Consider the following 20,377-nt stretch of genomic DNA (forward strand, 5'->3'; position numbering starts at 1 on the left):
ATTCTAGATCGGAACTTTTAAAAATATACTAGCTTGAAAATACGGATGTATATTTAATTGCTGTTATAAAATTTAGAAATTCATTACAAAATTAAGGATTATCTCCCTCATGCATAGCTCTTATCCTTAGACGAATTTGGCTCCACTTGTTTGGCACGCTGTTTTTGGCTATATTTAGATCTAAAACTTCATAGTTATTTCGGATTTCAAACATTTCGGTTGAGCATCACTGAAGAGACATTATTTGTCGAAATGCGCATCTGGTGCATCAAAATTGGTACCGTATAAGTTTTACATTATGACCTCTGGGTCGAGGCCTCTGCTGGTGGACTGTTAGTCCCCGAGGGTCTCTACAGCCCAGTAGCTAAGTACTTCGTTACTAGCTTGAAAATACGGATGTATATTTAATTGCTGTTATAAAATTTAGAAATTCATTACAAAATTAAGGATTATCTCCCTCATGCATAGCTCTTATCCTTGGACGAATTTGGCTCCACTTGTTTGGCACGCTGTTTTTGGCTATATTTAGCTCTAAAACTTCATAGTTATTTCGGATTTCAAACATTTCGGTTGAGCATCACTGAAGAGACATTATTTGTCGAAATGCGCATCTGGTGCATCAAAATTGGTACCGTATAAGTTTTACATTATGACTCCTGGGTCGAGGCCTCTGCTGGTGGACTGTTAGTCCCGAGGGTCTCTACAGCCCAGTAGCTAAGTACTTCGTTACTAGCTTGAAAATACGGATGTATATTTAATTGCTGTTATAAAATTTAGAAATTCATTACAAAATTAAGGATTTTCTCCCTCATGCATAGCTCTTATCCTTGGACAAATTTGGCTCCACTTGTTTGGCACGCTGTTTTTGGCTATATTTAGATCTAAAACTTCATAGTTATTTCGGATTTCAAACATTTCGGTTGAGCATCACTGAAGAGACATTATTTGTCGAAATGCGCATCTGGTGCATCAAAATTGGTACCGTATAAGTTTTACATACAACCAACCGTACCTGGGTTGAACATTTTAGTAGAGGCAATGTACAGAGTTTTTGGTCATTCAATCACTTGAGTTATTACCCCTCTTATACTGGTTCCGGTTACATATGTTTGGTGTCGTGACAAGTATTCTGGGTACACATACAATATGCAGGTCTACATTTATGATATTTCATCTATGTACAACTGGTGACGTCTCAATATAAGTGAAAATTCTATACGTGACTTAAAAACAAACAAACAGTCCACGTTTTGTCTTTTTGACTCCATGTTTTTGTCACAGTGCTTGCTAGGGAATCTCGCCGGGTACGAGTTAATTTTTGCACCGATTATCATCGTTAATCAACTCGTCCTCCTTTGAGAATGAAACGTCACCCATTATCTCTTTGTGCGTTGTGTATTATCCCAGTGGACGCACAGGACGTGCTAATTCGCTCCTTAAAACAGATTTTGTGGTAGCTTTTTGTGCATATTCTATCCACGTAAGACTTTTCCGTTTGTCCTGTGGAAGGGACAGATCGTCTGGAAATTGGACCATCTAATGATCATGTTTATATACCATGAATTCGTTTTTTAATCGATAATTTTAATGTTTGTTTTCTTTTAATTTTGTGATGTCTCTCTACCAGTTTCCGCTTAAAACTTAGTCATTTATTATGAAAACTAGATAACAATATTATATCCCTCTATCTGACATCTTGGAAACTGAAAATATATGCTATGAAAAACAAAAGAAAATTCCAATGATAAAGAAAAATCAAAACATGCTTAATCGTATATATAGAATGCTATTGTATATAGGTTATGGAGACTTTCCCTTGATAAAAGATTCCATGGCATACCATTTCTTTAAATATGATGTCATATATTCAAATTATTGTTCCTTCTACTTATAGGTACTTCAATGTATAATGACAATGGTTGGTTTTGACTTAAGCTGGAGAAAGTGGGAACCTGTAAGAAAAGAAACGATTTATGTAATGACCAAAATATTCAGAATAGTTCATGTATAACAGTTTTCTTAAATTGATTTTTGAAAATGTTTTGAATTAATTTATAACTAATCAAATACCCTGAAATTTCATATGAAATCAATATACATGTATTTCACAATCAAATGAATCTCAAAATATGATCCACGTCACGAGCAAGGCAACTACAAGAAGATGCAGGAATTATAAACCACGGTACAACTCGGACACTAGCAAGCAAATGAAGAACAAGCGCATCCAGCTAGAATAACAAAAGGACCCTGCATAACGAAATTCACATTGTATCAACTTCATCAATGTTTAGTGAAATATCGAGTTTTAATGTATCACATTATATCAACCTTATCAATGTTTAGTGAAATACCGCGTCGAAATGTATCACATTATATCAACCTTATTAATGTTTAGTGAAATATTGAGTCTTAATGTATCACATGGTGAAATACCTAGTCTTAATGTATCGCATTATATCAATTACCTGATCAATGTTTAGTGAAATGCTGAATCATAGTGTATCGCATTATATTGACCTCATCAATGTTTAGTGAAATATCTAGTCTCAATGTATCGCATTATATCAACCCGATCAATGTTTAATGAAATACCTAGTTTTAATATATCCCATTGCATCAACCTTATCAATGTCTAGTATGACACCGAGTCTTGATGTCTCACATTATATCAACCTTATCAATGTTTAGTGAAATACCCAGAGTTAATGTATCACATTGTATCAACCTTACCAATGTTTAGTGAACAACACAATTATAGATGTGAATGCTTGGAATTACATTGAAGTTATGTAAACATTTCAGTCGAACACAATCCCAGGTCATCGCTCTTTGTGAACGTAAATCATAAGCCCTATTGTGACCTTCACCTGTGCTCTCGAGCTATCTAACAACAAGTGTCTTTTTTGTTGTTGGTAATATACCAGTAATTGTACTTTTTCCAAAGATGAAATTTGCTGTAATGTGATTATGTAATAATCTTTACACCTCGTTTTATTTCCGTGTTACTCACATTCATCTTTTGGTCGTAAATTTATATTCAATACCACATTTAGATATATATCGACGACGATTTATCTATTAACAATGAACATTTTCATCCATATATATGTCGATTCGATATTATATCCCTGTGAACTCGAAATAAAGACACCACAGAGTCGTCCACTTCTGCTTCATACTTAGATATTTTATTGAAAGTAGATATTAACAGCAAACTGACAACTCAACTGTATGGCAAACGGGATGATTTCAGCTTCTCTCCATCGTCAACTTCCCATATTTATGTAGCAATATTCCATCATCACATGCATATGGTGTTTATATCTCTCAATTGATTCGATACACAAGAGCTTGTTCTGCATATGATAAATTCTAAATCGAGGCAGGCTACTGACAAACAAGTTAATGGTGCAGGAATTTCAACAATCTCGTTTAAAGTTAGCATTTCGCAAAATTCTATGGTCGTTATAAAGATCTAGTTAGTCAATACAACCTATCATTGGGTCAAATGCTGTCTGACGTGTTTCATACCGATTGCTAGGCCGTTCTTTGCAACACTTATCTTGACTATGGATTACTTCGTTTAACTAATGATAATCGTGTATCATTTATAGGACTCACGGCGGGTGTGTCCGGTCAACAGGGGATGCTTACTCCTCCTAGGCACACTTTGGTATGCCCAGAGGTCCGTGTTTTCCTTAATCTTTATTTTGTATCTGTTTTATATAGGAGTTATGAGATTGATCACTGTTTGTTATCTTAGAAGTAAGACGAACAAGGGGACAATAGACTGATTTATATTAGGGACCCCTCATCTTCTATATGCATTGTGAATGCAAAACAGTAGGAAGTTATCTATCTATCTATCTCAGGGCTCAAAATTAGCGAATACTCGCAAAAAGCTAGTGCATTTGAAAAATACCGAGTAAAAATAGTGGACACTCGAAAATCTTAGCAAGTGGTGATTTACAAACCATGATCGTATCTTATCCGTTTTATACGGTGATGCGCTATTCGCTTTTCTTAAACTTGCACTCTGAATCATACAAACGGTTACATGAATGACCGATTCTAACAACCGTTTCTGTCCGGATTTTTCTTTTATGATTTTTTAAGAAACTCGGAGTCAAACAAATGCTTTAGAGGTCGGACATCGCATATGGAATGAGAGTACCAAACCCCCATATGCGTAACCCGGACGCAGTTTACCCAAGATTGAGCGGAGGTATAAATGTCTAGGTGTTGCGTGATTGGCTAATATCAAGAGTGAAATTATTTGGAATTGAAAAAAATATTATAGAGGTTCAAATTAATTGTTAGGATGAAAAATTATCGCACAAAATCGAGAAATGACTGAGGAAATGAACATGGTAGAGGTGTGCTTAAAACGAAGTGTGTAATTTACTACAGATTGCCATGTGTTGTATAAAAAAAAAAGTACAAATATGGCCTATAAAAGGCACGGGACCCTATATATTTTTTGTCATTTTTTATCAGCACTTGGAATGAACTTTGAAATGTTTGCAGTCATTTGTTTAAAATCGATATAGTTAATTAGTGAGAGGGCCAAAGTTTAGCATTGAGGTCTATGGGAAATGAATTGGTACTCTTTTCCCATATGCATATGATGAAAGATATAGACATGTGCCACGATCCTGTTCACCTATAGGGGTGGTTAAATTAGATTCGAAGTATGAGGTTTTTGTTATTCATTTATTTAAAAAAAAAAATCAGAGTTTATGTTTTACCAAGTCTTCCGGTAGTCATTTTTATTAGAATCATGAGAATGTCCTATCTAAATTAATTTATTGTCATATTGAGGTCGGGTTGTAGTGATGAAACGAAGGGCCGTGAGAGCGGAGCTCTCCTTATAAGTAACACGTATATACATGTTTAAAAGTAAAATATAGGAAAATAATGAAATATTAAACCATATCTATGGAACTTGAAAAGTATGGTCCCAATGGCGTCGATTCGAATACTAACGCGTTGACTTGCATTTCTCCATTTTGAATCTCGTATACCCACGTTCACGTCGTTCTGAGATGTTATATAAAATCCGTAAAAGCATGTAAATCTTATTTTCTTAATCGTATATATAATCACACGATTAGCGCGATAGTAGGTAATGTCTCCAATGTTTGTGTATTTGCTAAATACCGACGCTGAATATGACGTCATAATGTGCTGTTTACATCAGTTGCATAGAGTTTCCCGAGTTCGATGAATTGGCGTATCAAAAATGTCTAAAGTTAAAATACTTTGATTGAGCTCTGTCCTCACACGTTAGGTGCTAATATTTCGGGATCATTTTTCTCCTGTTATGGATCTCTACTAATGCCAATTGCTTCGCCCTCAAAATGGTCACGCCATAAGACATATTAATTAATGTTTTGTAAGACCTGTGTGCAAAGAACGTGTTATAATAACTGATTTTATTATACCTCAGTATGAGAATTCTATGCAACGCGTAATCTGATTGGTCTAGACGGTCACATGCCAGGGATAACAAAACTTCATATCTCCCTCTCAAACATCATATTTCCCTATCTTATTATATACTTTCAATTTCATCTCTTCTTTTTTCTTTAAAAGTTTGCGGGCATATATCACACGATATATGCCCGCAAACATTCCGGCCCGCAAACATTACGTCACAATCAAATTTCTACGCCGTTAATTTTCAAATTTTTCGTGTTTTTCATCTTTTACTCAGTTAAACCGATAAAGTTATTGTTAAAAATAAAATTATTGTTAGTTTCTAAATGAAATTGAAAGTATATAGTAAAAAGGTTATAGACTTTGTATGGGAAATAGGACGACCTCGTTTTTTGTCGCGAACGGACCTCGCAAGCTCGGTCCGTCTACGCGCCAAAAAACTCGGTCGTCATATTTTCCCATACAAAGTCTATAACCTATAAATATTTACCCCTTGGGCAGCCTCGTGCATTTTCCATAAATTTAACGTCAAGGTAGACGAAGTGTATTGTGACGTCACAATAAGTCCGAGTCATTCTACTTTCATAGTTTGTAAGGCACAAACTATGCGGGTCTCTGATACACAGTTGAATGCATGGTTTTAGTTGATACAGAAAACCCAAGGAAGTTAATCTACATTCAAGGAAAATGGAAATACAAAAACTGGTTATCATTTCACTGTATTTCGTTGTTTGTATCTTCTACCGTAATACGTTGACGGCGCGGTTTTACCGTTAGGGTGATCTCAGACATATAGATGAGCGGACTCCAATTTCAAATACATTTTTGTAGTCTTGCTTTGTTTCGGTATAATAAACAATTTATTGAATGAATGATCGGGAGATATGAAGATTTATTCACCCAAGAAAAATCATATTGATGATTTCCCCTCGGGCGTTGCCCTCGGGGAATGATTTTTCTTGGGTGAATAAATCTTCATATCTCCCTCACTATCATGCAATAAATTTATAATAACAACATTGATGTACATGTGTATTTACGATTACCTGCTTACTGTAATATTTCTTGTTTGTTTTCACTTAGTAGTTGACTGCTGTGTGAACAAACATTACTATAATACCAAATATCTAATTGTACGCATAGTCATATTTTAGGATGTATCCACGAGGTCGGGTGAGTATTGTTCATTCTATTATTAGACTGTTACCTTTCTCAAATGTTTTTCGCGCAATATCATCTTTGACGTTTATAATACCTTCTGTGACGTCATAGTACCTTCGTGTATGTAGTCGTGTGTTACGTTGCTATGAGAAATAAACACGACTGAAGAAGACCGGTAACCGGTAAGACGGTCAAAATATTTCTACAAAGTGGGTTTTTTTTTTTTTTTAAAAAATATCTTACTTCCAAAAAGGAGACGAGAGAGAGAGAGAGAGAGAGAGAGAGAGAGAGAGAGAGATGCATGCAAGTCAATTAATCTCTTCTTGCAAATCATATGCATGTAGATTTAGTAAATATTTCTACTCATTATATACTTTCAATTTCATCTCTTCTCTTTTTTTGTGGGCATATATCACACCAACATTCCGGTCCGCAAACATTACGTACGTCACAATCAATACACAAGTAAATTACTATTAAATATAGTACGTCGTTTTAAAATTGTTCGACTTTTCATCTTTTACTCAGTTAAACCAATAAAGAAATTGTTTAAAATAGAATTATTGTTAGTTTCTATATGAAATTGAAAGTATATGATAAAAAGTTATAGATTTTGTATGGGGAAATATGACACCTCGTTTTTGGTCACAGACGGACAAACTCGGTCCGTCTACGCGCCAAAAAACTCGGTCGTCATATTTTCCCATACAAAGTCTATAACCTATAAATATTAGATTCGCTGATGGCCGGGTTTACATCACGAACTAAACGCAATTGTTGACGGAAACTGTTTACAAGTTCATCTTTTCATAAACAGACCCTTTGCGTGGTGTAGAAATGCACTCTTACCCAAAATATTGTCATGAAGAAGTGATGTTTATGAATTGCCACTGCGAAGAAGTGCTGTATGTGAATTGCCATGGCGACACACTGTTGGGTTGGGGTGATTTCCGTGTTTAGCTTTGGACAGTAGGTTTCACATGTGTTTAGCTTATTCTAAAGATTGAGACATGTTGATACCCCCCCCCCCCCCCCTCCAATAAAAATTATAAACTAACAAAGACAAAACGCAAATAGGAAAACAAAGTACAAAGAAAAATAATGAAAATGAATAAATAAAACCAGATTAAACCAGTTAGATATCGTGCATCACATGAATTCAATGACTTGTGGATTTATGTATGTTATATATATGTTTTTTATTATGTGAATTATATTTACATTACCAATGTTTTTACCTATAATATTTACATTCATTATTTTTTTCTTTTATATTTCTTTTGATTTATTGCTTTTATCATTCAAAATGAATACATGTTTGTTTCAAACTAGACAGTTCCATCCAGTTTTTATTACCATCTGTCCATGTCATCATTACCAAATATGGAGTGTCGTCAAGGTCAAAAGTTAGATTGGCTGTTCCGTTTCAAGAAACAAAATAGGCAATGGTATGATATTTCAGTACTTAAATTTTGTCCATATTTTAACAAAATACAGAGAAATATAAATATAAACAATAAAAAGTCTAACTCTTTTATTGTTGCTTTATTGGATAATGAAGGTAGCTAGTATTGCAGAAAAATTCATGATCAGCATAACTTTGTTGTTTTATCTGGTGATGAAAGTAGCAATCATTGCAGAAAAAAGTTCATAACCTGCTTACCCGGGTTATATTTTTTTTCTGCAATGCTAGCTACCTTCATCACCCAATGAAACAACAAAGAAAGCATTTCATTGTTATAAAGGTATCTACAAATGGTAATGATAGTCATTTTCTCATGAACGCTTTGAAGCTGTAAACAATACATGTATGAATGCAGATAAAAACAGCAGGTTAATTTCAATGACTAGGAATTCTGACAGAAATAAAGAGAATGTAAATATAAGAAATACTGTAAATGTATTACATTTGGCTGTGTATTCTATTTAGCGCCTTTGGCAGAACGCAGCTTCCGCTAAATCAAGTACGTCGCTAAATGCCATCCGTAAATCTAGATGTTGAAAGTAATTCAGGAATGCGCTAAATCAAATCTACGCTAACTTGTTGAAAAAACGATTTCCGCCAAATATAATACGTTTACAGTAAACTTCAGTTTCGAAAATACATGAAGGAATGAACTACAAACATTTCAGGCAAGCATACTTCTCAAACTTTTAACGAATCAATGTATGTGTATATTTACATACATGGAATTCAAATCGATTCACATTTAAAAAAAAAATACTTTCCAGCTATATAATCACTAAGCCACAATGATGTGAACATATTCAGCTAAATTCATTAATACACAAATGCACTCATATAATTTCAGAAGTGGATGCATATTATGTGGTCATGATAAAATACAAGGAGGAATGGCAGGAGAATGCATGCGCTGTGTGTCTATATAAGGTTGATTATCACTATGATTATCTATATACTAGCAACTGATCGAAGCTACTCACTGGGTATGTACACAGCTGATGTAAAATAACCATGCTACTAGTACTCCTTACAGAGTTTACCTAATGTCTCTGTTGACTACTGAATGCTTACTACAAAACAAACAAACAAAAATGATAATAATACGACTGAGACCACAAAATGTATATACAATGGTACATTTTAATTTCCAACAACATTCAACTTTGGTTACTAAAAACCAATTTTAGTATAATCATCAAAGAAATTTTCAATAATGAATGGCAAAATAAAAATATCAGTAAAATAAATGGTATGGGTGGATAAAAGTTTTTAGCAGCAGATGGTGTGGGGTAGCTACAAGCAGGGTGACGTCAGTTTGTACCTACTTCTGAGCACACATTAGAGTTAAATTCTGTACTGCCATGAGTGTGGACTGCACATTCTGTCCCGTTATTAAATGTCTGTCAATGATCACATGTACTGCATCCATATCACTACCTGAAAAAGGGTTAAGAATGTATCACTACCTGAAAAAGAGTTCAGTACGTATCACTACTCGAAAAAGAGTTCAGTACATATCACAACCTGAAAAAGAGTTCAGTACATATCACAACCTGAAAAAGAGTTCAGTACATATCACAACCTGAAAAAGAGTTCAGTATATATCACAACCTGAGCAAGAGGCCCAAGGGCCACATCCCTCACCTGAGTCACCTTGGCCCATATTTAAAGATTTTCTCTATACATATTCGCATGTAAAACTTTGATCCGAATTGTGGCCCCAGGAAGGGATGGGGTGTTAGGTTGGGGTGTACACATTTTACAAACTTGAATCTGTACTATGTCAGAAAGCTTTCATGTAAAGGTAAACTTTTCTAACCCAGTGGTTCTTGAGAAGATCTTTAAAGATTTTCACTACATATTTGTATGCAAAGCTTTGATTCCCTATTGTGGCCCCACCCTACCCCTTGGAGCAATGATGTTAACAAACTTGAATCTGCACTATATCACAAAGTCTTCATATAAATGTAAACTTCTCTGGCCAAATGATTCTTGAGAAGAAGATTTTTAAAGATTTTCCTTATATATTGCCGTGTAAAACTTTGATCCCCTATTGTAGCCCCATCCTACATGTACCCCCTGGGGCCATGGCTTTAACAAACTTGAATCTGCACTATGTCAGGAAGCTGTCATGTTCATATAAACTTTTCTGGTTCAGTTGTTCTTGAGAAGAAGATTTTAAAAGATCTCCCTTATATAATTATATGTAAACTTTGATCCCCTATTGTGGCCCCATCCTACCCCCAGGAACCATGATATTTAACAAACTTGAATCTGTACTGGCAGGAAGCTTTCATGTAAATTTGTACTTTCCTGGCCCAGTGGTTCTTGAGAAGATTTTAAAAGATTTCCCCTATATATTTAAATGTAAATCTTTTATCCCCTACTGTGGCCGCATCCTACACCTGAGCATCATGGTTTTAACAAACTTGAATTTGTAGTACATTGTGTGTCCCGAAGCTTTCATATGAATATCAGTTCTTCTGGCCAAGAGCATTTTTGTGATTATCTCCCCTTTGAAAGGGGCATGACCCTTCATTTGAACAAACTTGAATCCCCGTCACCAAAGGATGTTCTGTGCCAAGTTTGGTTGAAATTGACCCGTTGGTTCTGAAGAAGATGAAAATGTGAAAAGTTTATGACGACGACAATGACAACGGACAAAGGCTCAGATGAGCTAAAAAGAGTTCAGTACGTATCACTACCTGAAAAGAAGTTCAGTACGTATCACTACCTGAAAAAAAGTTCAGTACGTATCACTACCTGAAAAAGAAGTTCAGTACGTATCACTACCTGAAAAAGAAGTTCAGTACGTATCACTACCTGAAAAGAAGTTCAGTACGTATCACTACCTGAAAAAGAAGTTCAGTACGTATCACTACCTGAAAAAGAAGTTCAGTACATGTATCACTACCTGAAAAAGAAGCTCAGCAAAAAAAAAAAAGAAGAAGAAAAAATAAGAAAATACATGTATTAAGTTTGCCACATCAGAATTGAATATTACATAGAGGATCTTGAACGAGTGCTTATGGCATATAAAATTTATGAAATAAGTTGCCGGTTTTAATATTTTCCGAGCCTTAGTGAGAGAAATATTTAAAAACGGAAATAATTTTAAATTTTCTTAATATGCAGTAAGCGCGAGTGTAAGATTCTATTTATCACACAACTATCAATAAATGCATATTTTAGTTACTTTCCATTTCATGTGATTGTTTTTATTTCAAGGTCAGCCTAGCCTCAATGCACATCTGAAAAATGTCCTTGAGCATAAGAAATAAGATCTAAAGATAAACATGTCAACGTGATGGATAAATTGAAATTCATCTTAATATAAGTGATGTCATTGTATTACAACAAATGGAACTGGAATAATTATGATAGACTTGAATAGCGTTTGTAGTAAAACTAGAAATTTGACAATATTGTATCTCTGTCAACATGCGTAATTTTAAGTTTTTCACGTTGTTATTGTTTAACGTCATCTGTTCTATCTCAGTTTGGGGAATTAAACTTAGCCTGTCGTTTGAAATTTCTGCTTCAAAGTCAATGCCGCTTATCTTCACGTCATAAAAATACAAACTCCTCTTGGAACAAATTTGGTTACAATTGTATGTTCTTTACTGTCATTTTCAACAGAGTCACCTACTTCAAAGGATTGTAATTGTAATTAAAAGATTTATATAGCGCCCTATCAACATTAGTTCTCTAAAGCGCTTTACAAATGTGAAAGAAAAGATAATATAAAATCGATGTGCACATACATGTGAATAAAATATTCATAGTGTCAGAATTAAAATGCATAAATATTATTATTAATATATAGCGATATGATATGATTACCCTAATAACATATGAAGCAATTTAAAACAACCCTTAGGAATAATTAAATACATAAAAAGGACATAGGCATAATATCAAACAGCAGGTTTTTTTTTGTTTTTTTGTTTTTTGTTTTTGTTTTGTTAACAGCACTGTAAGATCTGTATGTAAGAGCACTAAGTATATAAAAATAATCACAAATTAAAAGGATGTCACGTTGTTTTGTTTATGTGGGGCATGAATCCATGGGATTGACCTATATGATTTGCATAGTTATTAACCTGTGCAACAAGTTTATATCGTTTTTCCAAACCTGGGATATGAACCCGGAAACAGTACTGTTGTGTGATAAAATGAATTACTAATTTAAATAACAAAAATATGCTTGTTTTACATATGCATCCTAATCTGTTTCAGTTATCAGTTTATGTATGAGTGTGTATATTTGACAAATGAGTATTTACATGTTTCAGTAATACAACGAGAGTGTATAGGTGTGAGTGTGTACAGGTGTGAGTATGTACAGGTGTGATTGTGTACAGGTGTGAGTGTGTACAGGTGTGATTATGTACAGGTGTGATTATGTACAGGTGTGATTGTGTACAGGTGTGATTATGTACAGGTGTGATTATGTACAGGTGTGATTGTGTACAGGTGTGAGTGTGTACAGGTGTGGGTGTGTACATGTGTGATTGTGTACAGGTGTGAGTGTGTACAGGTGTGAGTGTGTACAGGTGTGGGTGTGTACATGTGTGATTGTGTACAGGTGTGAGTGTGTACAGGTGTGAGTGTGTACAGGTAGGAGTGTGTACAGGTTTGAGTGTGTACAGTGTGATGGTGTACAGGTGTAAGGGGACAGGAGCGAATGTTTACATGTGTGAATGTGTACAGGTGTGATTGTGTACATCTGTGAGTATGTACAGGTGTGATTGTGTACATGTGTGTACAGGTGAGAGTGTACAGGTGCAAGTGTGTACAGGTGTGAGTGTATACATGTGTGATTGTGTACAGGTGTGATTGTGTACAGGTGTGATTGTGTACATATGTGATTGTGTACAGGTGTGATTGTGTACAGGTGTGATTGTGTACAGGTGTGTGTGTACATGTGTGAGTGTGTAGAGGTGTGATTGTGTAGAGGTGTGAGTGTGTAGAGGTGTGATTGTGTACAGGTGTGAGTATGTACAGGTGTGTGTGTGTACAGGTGTGATTGTGTAGAGGTGTGATTGTGTAGAGGTGTGATTGTGTAGAGGTGTAAGTGTGCACAGGTGTGATTGTACAGGAGCAAATGTTTACATGTGTGAGTGTGTGCAGGTGTGATTGTGTACATGTGTGAGTGTGTGCAGGTGAGTGTACAGGTGTGAGTCTGTACATGTGTGTGTGTGTGTGTACATATGTGAGTGTGTAGAGGTATGATTGTGTAGAGGTGTGAGTGTGTAGAGGTGTGATTGTGTACAGGTGTGAGTATGTACAGGTGTGTGTGTGTACAGGTGTGATTGTGTAGAGGTGTGATTGTGTATAGGTGTGATTGTGTAGAGGTGTGAGTGTGCACAGGTGTGATTGTACAGGAGCAAATGTTTACATGTGTGAGTGTGTGCAGGTGTGATTGTGTACATGTGTGAGTGTGTGCAGGTGAGTATACAGGTGTGAGTCTGTACATGTGTGTGTGTGTGTGTACATATGTGAGTGTGTAGAGGTATGATTGTGTAGAGGTGTGATTGTGTATATCTCTGATTGTGTAGAGGTGTGATTGTGTACAGGTGTGAGTATGTACAGGTGTGTGTGTGTGTACAGGTGTGATTGTGTAGAGGTGTGATTGTGTAGAGGTGTGAGTGTACACAGGTGTGATTGTACAGGAGCAAATGTTTACATGTGTGAGTGTGTACAGGTGGGTGTGTACAGGTGTGAGTATGTACAAGTGTGATGGTGTACAGGTGTGAATGTGTACAGCTTTGAGTGTGTACAGGTGTGAGTGTATACAGGTGTGAGTGTGTACAGGTGTGATTGTGTACAGGTGTGATTGTGTACAGGTGTGAGTATGTAGAGGTGTGATTGTACAGGAGCAAATGTTTACATGTGTGATTGAGTACAGGTGTGATTGTGTACAGGTGTGATTGTGTACAGGTGTGATAGTGTACAGGTGTGATGGTGTACAAGTTTGAATGTGTACAGGTGTGAGTAGTGTGTACAGGTGTGAGTAGTGTGTGCAGGTGTGAGTATGTACAGGTGTGAGTGTGTACAGGTGATTGTGTATAGGTGTGAGTGTGTACAGGTGCGAGTGTGTACAGGTTTGAGTGTGTACAGGTGTGATGGTGTACAGGTGTGAGTGTGTACAGGTGTGAGTGTATACAGGTGTGGGTGTGTATGAGTGTGAGTGTGTACAGGTGTGATTGTGTATATGTGTGAGTGTGTACAGGTAGGAGTGTGTACAGGTGTGATTGTGTATATCTCTGATTGTGTAGAGGTGTGATTGTGTACAGGTGTGATTGTGTACAGGTGTGATGGTGTACAGGTGTGATGGTGTACAGGTGTGAGTGTGTTAGATAGACTTACTGTTGTATTTTCCACCATGATCTTTGATAAAATCTTCAATAATTACAGGTAGAGATGTGAAATCCTGATTTCTGGCCAGTTCATACACAGAGGGCTGAAGGATTAAAAAAAAACCCATTAAAGTTCAATAGCCATAACATATAAACAGGTATATAACATATAAACATATAAACAGGTATATAACATATAAACATATAAACAGGTATATAACATATAAACAGGTCTATAACATATAAAAAATGAAACTTAAGTAGTATTGAGTATAATTATTTGAGTACATTTTTCTTGGTGAATTGCGGAATACTGGTACATTGTTACACCACTGGTACTTACTGCTGTCAAACTGTAGTCTGGTACTTACCCCTATCAAACTAGTCTGGTATTTATTTTTGTCAAACTGTTGTCTGGTACTTACCCCTGTTAAACTATAGTCTGTTACTTACCGCTGTAAAACTGTAGTCTGGTACTTACCCCTGTCAAACTTACTTACCCCTGTCAAACTGTAGTCTGGTACTTACCCCTGTCAAACTGTAGTCTGGTACTTACCCCTGTCAAACTGTAGTCTTGGAGTCCCCAGTGTTTTCCATCTGATGACTTTGCACAGCAAAGGGCCGCAACTCCCATTCCTATAGCGCATATTGGCTCTGCAAGAACACACTTTTATCTATATATCATTGACATTTACTATGAAATATTGGTGTTTGGTAAATGTTCACACAATATCAACAAAATGCCCAAATATTAAAAAACAAAACAGTTATTTGATAAATGATATACAATAATGATTAGTTATAGATCCTGATACCAGGGGGAGTGGACAGGGGGCCATTTCTCCTACCAGGTCCTCCCTCACCCTCTTCTCCTCTCTCTCTCTCTCTCTCTCTCTCTCTCTCTCTCTCTCTCTCTCTCTCTCCTTCCACCCTTCTTTGTATTCCATTGCCTCTGTCTGCCCTTCCCTCTCACCCCTGCCTTGACCTCTCTCTCTCCCTACTCTTTCTCTCTACTGTCTCCTTTACATTGCCTTTATCTTCCCTCCTCTCTCATCTCTGCCTATTAACTCCTCTCTTCTCTCTCTCTACTGCCTCCTTTACATTGCCTTTATCTTCCCTCCCCTCTCATCTCTGCCTATTAACTCCTCTCTTCTCTCTCTCTACTGCCTCCTTTACATTGCCTTTATCTTCCCTCCCCTCTCATCTCTGCCTATTAACTCCTCTCTTCTCTCTCTCTACTGCCTCCTTTACATTGTCTTTATCTTCCCTCCTCTCTCATCTCTGCCTATTAACTCCTCTCTTCTCTCTCTCTACTGCCTCCTTTACATTGCCTTTATCTTCCCTCCCCTCTCATCTCTGCCTATTAACTCCTCTCTTCTCTCTCTCTACTGCCTCCTTTACATTGTCTTTATCTTCCCTCCTCTCTCATCTCTGCCTATTAACTCCTCTCTTCTCTCTCTCTACTGCCTCCTTTACATTGCCTTTATCTTCCCTCCCCTCTCATCTCTGCCTATTAACTCCTCTCTTCTCTCTCTCTACTGCCTCCTTTACATTGCCTTTATCTTCCCTCCCCTCTCATCTCTGCCTATTAACTCCTCTCTTCTCTCTCTCTACTGCCTCCTTTACATTGTCTTTATCTTCCCTCCTCTCTCATCTCTGCCTATTAACTCCTCTCTTCTCTCTCTCTACTGTATCTTCTTTTACATTGCCTGTATCTGCCCTTCTCTTCCTCCCATCATCTCGATCTCTCCCTGTGACATCTCTCTAACACATACATATCATTACTATTTTCTCTGTCTTGACTAACCTTTATGAAAAGTTACTAATGATGTTGAACCTTTCACTACATACTTACAGATTTATTACTTAATATATAAGTAAGCAATCCTCTGACCAAAGATTTTTATCTGCATGCTTATTGAGTAAGTCTTCAGATTGGGGGTGGGGTGGGGTGGGGTATGAAATGGGACCAGGGCATAGCTCTTGAGGGATGTCAAGGGGCATAGGAAAATGTTTCCAATAGTGCATAGTGGTACCTTAGTAATCATGTGAACCCTACCTCATCGTGTATCACCTGGGTGTGGGGATTTGGTCCATTTCACCAAAAGAATTTAGATCAAGATTTTTTGTTGCTGTCTTACATGTACAATCAACAAAAGGAATACTAATACAGTTTTTCATCCATAGATATTTGCAAGTACAAAATTACAAAGGAAATGTAGAAAAGAGAAGCTTAATTTGATATGAACTAGTAGAATAGACTTGTGTGTTGGTTTTGAGAGAATGTTGGATTGTACAGTTTAAAGACAGGAAGTCAACTGAAAAATTTAATGAAAATCTAACGGTTGAAATATACAGTGAGAAAAAATGGGTCATTTTGGCTGTACGATGTATCTATTTCATTTTTCAAAAGAATACTGTTGGATTGTACTGTATCTTACTTTTCTCTTTGATGAAATGCGTGATGATCTGGCAGAGTTCTGGGTTGTTTGCTAAATCATGAACCGACCCCGGGGAGGACGGAATCAAAAGGGCTGAATATCTGGCCGCTTCAATGAAAAATGTCAACATGCAGTTCTAAAAAAGGAGTGAATATCTAGTCGCTTCAACGAAAAATGTCAACAATTCTCAAAAAGGGCGGAATATCTGGCTGCTTCAACGAAAAATGTCAACAATTCTCAAAAAGGGCTGAATATCTGGCCACTTCAATAAAAAATGTCAACAGTTCTCAAAAAGGGCCGAATATCTGGCCGCTTCAACGAAAAATGTCAATAGTTCTCAAAAAATAGGGCAGAATATCTGGCCGCTTCAACGAAAAATGTCAACAGTTCTCAAAAAGGGCTGAATATCTGGCCACTTCAATGAAAAATGTCAACAGTTCTCAAAAAGGGCTAAATATCTGGCTGCTTCAACGAAAAATGTCAACAGTTTTCATTTTAAATTTAATTTTTGTGTTACTTCAATATGCATTTTTAAAAAAAGATAATCTCGATCGTCACATTGAAAAAAGAATCAAGACTGTTACAAAAGTCCATTCTAATCAGTGCTTGCTTTACGTTCTAATCAGTGCTTGCTTTACGTTCTAATCAGTGCTTGCTTTACTGCTTATTTTCAAAAATTACATAGATCATTTGGAATGAGTAACAATATATTTTATCTTTGACTGTAAAAATCTGCTTATCTTGAGACTCACAGTCAACAGTTTCAAACGGAATTGGATTCGACGAGGATTTGCTTCTGAACTCGTTAAACCACCGCCTGTTGTGGTCATCTTGCTGGACATATTCTACATTCTTACCCTGGAACAAATACCAAAAAAAAGTTTAACGTATTCTGTATTTTTACTCTGACTTATTTGTAGGGAATTCTTAGGAACACCTATATATGTTTTCTTATAGCAATGATTTCTTGTATTGATTCCAAGGAAGTTCTTTTTCAGTTCATATATCCATGCATATTTTCAAAATAAAAGGTTATACAAACCTAATGATATACATATTCTAACAACAACATATACTGCATTTATTATCGAAACGAATAATCACTATACAGTTTTAAAAAAGGTTTTTGTTTGTATGTCATTTGCCTTTGTTATAAACATACAATATTTTTACAGTTAATCACATTTCTGAATGCATACATATATAGTTATATAATTATTTACATTTCCAATGTTTTTACCTTCGAGATATCTTTATCGATTGAAATGATAGCAATTTCCTCATGAAGGTGAATAATGTGCATATGAATCTTGATAAATGCTCGATCAACTGAGCTATCTGGCCACTAGCAATCAAACCCACCTGACCATAACACACACCCCCCCCCCCCAATGTATTCACATCTTGAAGACATCAATCCATGATCTTTATCCCCTCAGGCAGACATTTTCACCTTTCAGTTTGAGGGGCTGGTCGTCAGCACCAAATGTAACAGGAAGGGAGAAAATACAACAGACCAGACTGGGTATTAATTGATAAACCCGGGCCCCCTGGATCTCTAGTCAGGTGCTCTACTAATTGAGCTTAATCTGGCCACCAGCAATCAAACCTGCTTGACCCCTCATACATGTGTAACAGGAAGAGAGAAAATGCAACGGACCAGACCGGAATTCAAACCTGGATCCCCTGAATCTCTACCAACTGATCAGCTAACTGGCCAACGGCGATCGAACCCGACTGACCGCTACATATATATAATATCAAATCAATACAAAACATGATATATATATAACTGCCACCATCATTACACTGCGACTGTAAAGTCTGAAACAAGAATCAGTTTTGTTCAGGTCATGCTTTGGAATATGTTATACTGATATTCAATGTCTGATTAAGCATGCAGTATTACTTTGTAAATAATAATATTAGAAAACATTCTGTAATTTAAAATTAATTTACATTAGAGATATGATTATATATGATTATTTGAAAATACAAAGACAAAACTGAAAACCAACACTGATTAAGATTCTCATGAGTCTAGAATACCACATGGTATTCAATAAGGTATAAGAAAAAAAAAAGAAATTACTTAAAGGATCTAAATTTCTAAACTTAAGAGTTTGATGAACAGAACACCATACATCACGAGATTAAATATTGAATTCATTTCTATGCACCATGTGCATTCTCATGATGTGTTGGTGTTTTGTTCATTTCTCTGAAATGATTTGAAGATGACAATGTCATTCAGGCTGTGTATGCTGGAGGAGCTGGCAGCTGGCAGAGTGGACCCAAGATTCCACACATTTAGTAGGCTGATCTCGCTCATAAAAATGGGATCTAAGATAGTTTTTTTTTTAATGTTCATCAGATACAATATCTAATACATGCTACACATAATTATGATTAAATATACTGGTAACAATGTTCGATTGCACAATAAGTCACATAAACTATAATTTTCATTGTGGATCTGCGGTAAGCAGTACATCACAGACTGACTATACAGACTCTATAATAGTAATACATAAATGTTGCACAATTACAATTTATCTATAACTGGCACAATGCACATTTTCAATTTTCTATACATGTACATGTTACACATTTACAATTTTCTATTCACGTGTTTACAATTTTTTACTTACATGTCACACATTTACATTTTTTATTTTACGCGTTTACAATTTTCTACTTACATGAGGTGAAGATAACTGTATGGAGAAATTTGAACTTGCGAGGGTATATGCCTGAATAAAGGAATGGGCTGTAACACCTGGAAAAAACAACAACCAAGTTTCCACTCAACTACTGTACTCTTCTTAATTAACTAATATTCCCCAGTGTCAACTGCGTGATTCTAAATCTTACAATTAATATATATATATATCAACTATACTGTTCTAAATCTTATAATAAATGCTCAGCAGTATATAAACTACTGTTCTAAATCATATATAATCAATACTCCCCATTACAAACTGATGAAGGAGTCAGTCTGCCCTATTAGAAAATTAATCCTGAACTTGAGGAACTGTAGACACAATGAGGAAATTATACTCATCAAGAATTCACAGCCAGGTACAACAGTTTATAGGTAAATGTTCATTAAACCGGAATTTATCTCTTGATGTATACATGCAGACTCCTTATCAACAAAGAAAATTTAAATCAGACACGCCCACTTTTAAAGATAATTTTCACTTAACCATTCATATTGAAATCAAAATCCGATGGTGATGGGGGAAAGGGCATGGCATCATGTCCATAATAGAGGTTTAGTCCAGATTTGATTCTTATTTTTTCTATAATTACCTTCAACGGCTGAACTTAACACCATCAAACAGTGTAATCTGGGCGCAGACATCTTTATATCTAAACCTGTTCTCCGAGCCCGATGTCAAAATTCAGAGAAAAATCATCCAAACATTCAGGTTTCATAAAGTGTTTCAAGAATTCTACTCTGATTATTATGAAATGAAATATTAAAAGCCTAAATATTT

The 20,377-nt window shown here is 35.9% G+C and overlaps 1 protein-coding gene across 2 annotated transcripts; it reads right to left on the reverse strand.

The window, feature by feature from the left end:
- Positions 1–28: 28 nt before the first annotated feature.
- Positions 29–20,322, reverse strand: LOC125654102 (glutamine amidotransferase-like class 1 domain-containing protein 1). Of its 2 annotated transcripts, none has more exons than XR_008796399.1 (9): positions 20,190–20,321; positions 19,574–19,650; positions 17,624–17,729; positions 16,872–16,979; positions 14,987–15,084; positions 14,441–14,534; positions 9,394–9,505; positions 9,049–9,138; positions 29–1,952 (listed from the first exon to the last, which is right to left on the reverse strand). XR_008796399.1 is itself a non-coding variant. In XM_056142764.1 (9 exons), exons 1-9 carry the CDS (start codon positions 20,239–20,241, stop codon positions 1,931–1,933), a joined length of 699 nt encoding a protein of 232 aa, XP_055998739.1. In that variant the 5' UTR covers positions 20,242–20,322; the 3' UTR covers positions 29–1,930. The 2 variants fall into 2 exon arrangements, 1 of the variants encoding a protein (XP_055998739.1); XM_056142764.1 differs by having other exon boundaries at positions 9,109–9,138; positions 20,190–20,322.
- Between the last annotated feature and the right edge of the window lie 55 nt (positions 20,323–20,377).

The sequence above is a fragment of the Ostrea edulis genome, chromosome 7, assembly GCF_947568905.1.
Source record: "Ostrea edulis chromosome 7, xbOstEdul1.1, whole genome shotgun sequence".
In the NCBI taxonomy this organism is placed as follows: domain Eukaryota; kingdom Metazoa; phylum Mollusca; class Bivalvia; order Ostreida; family Ostreidae; genus Ostrea; species Ostrea edulis.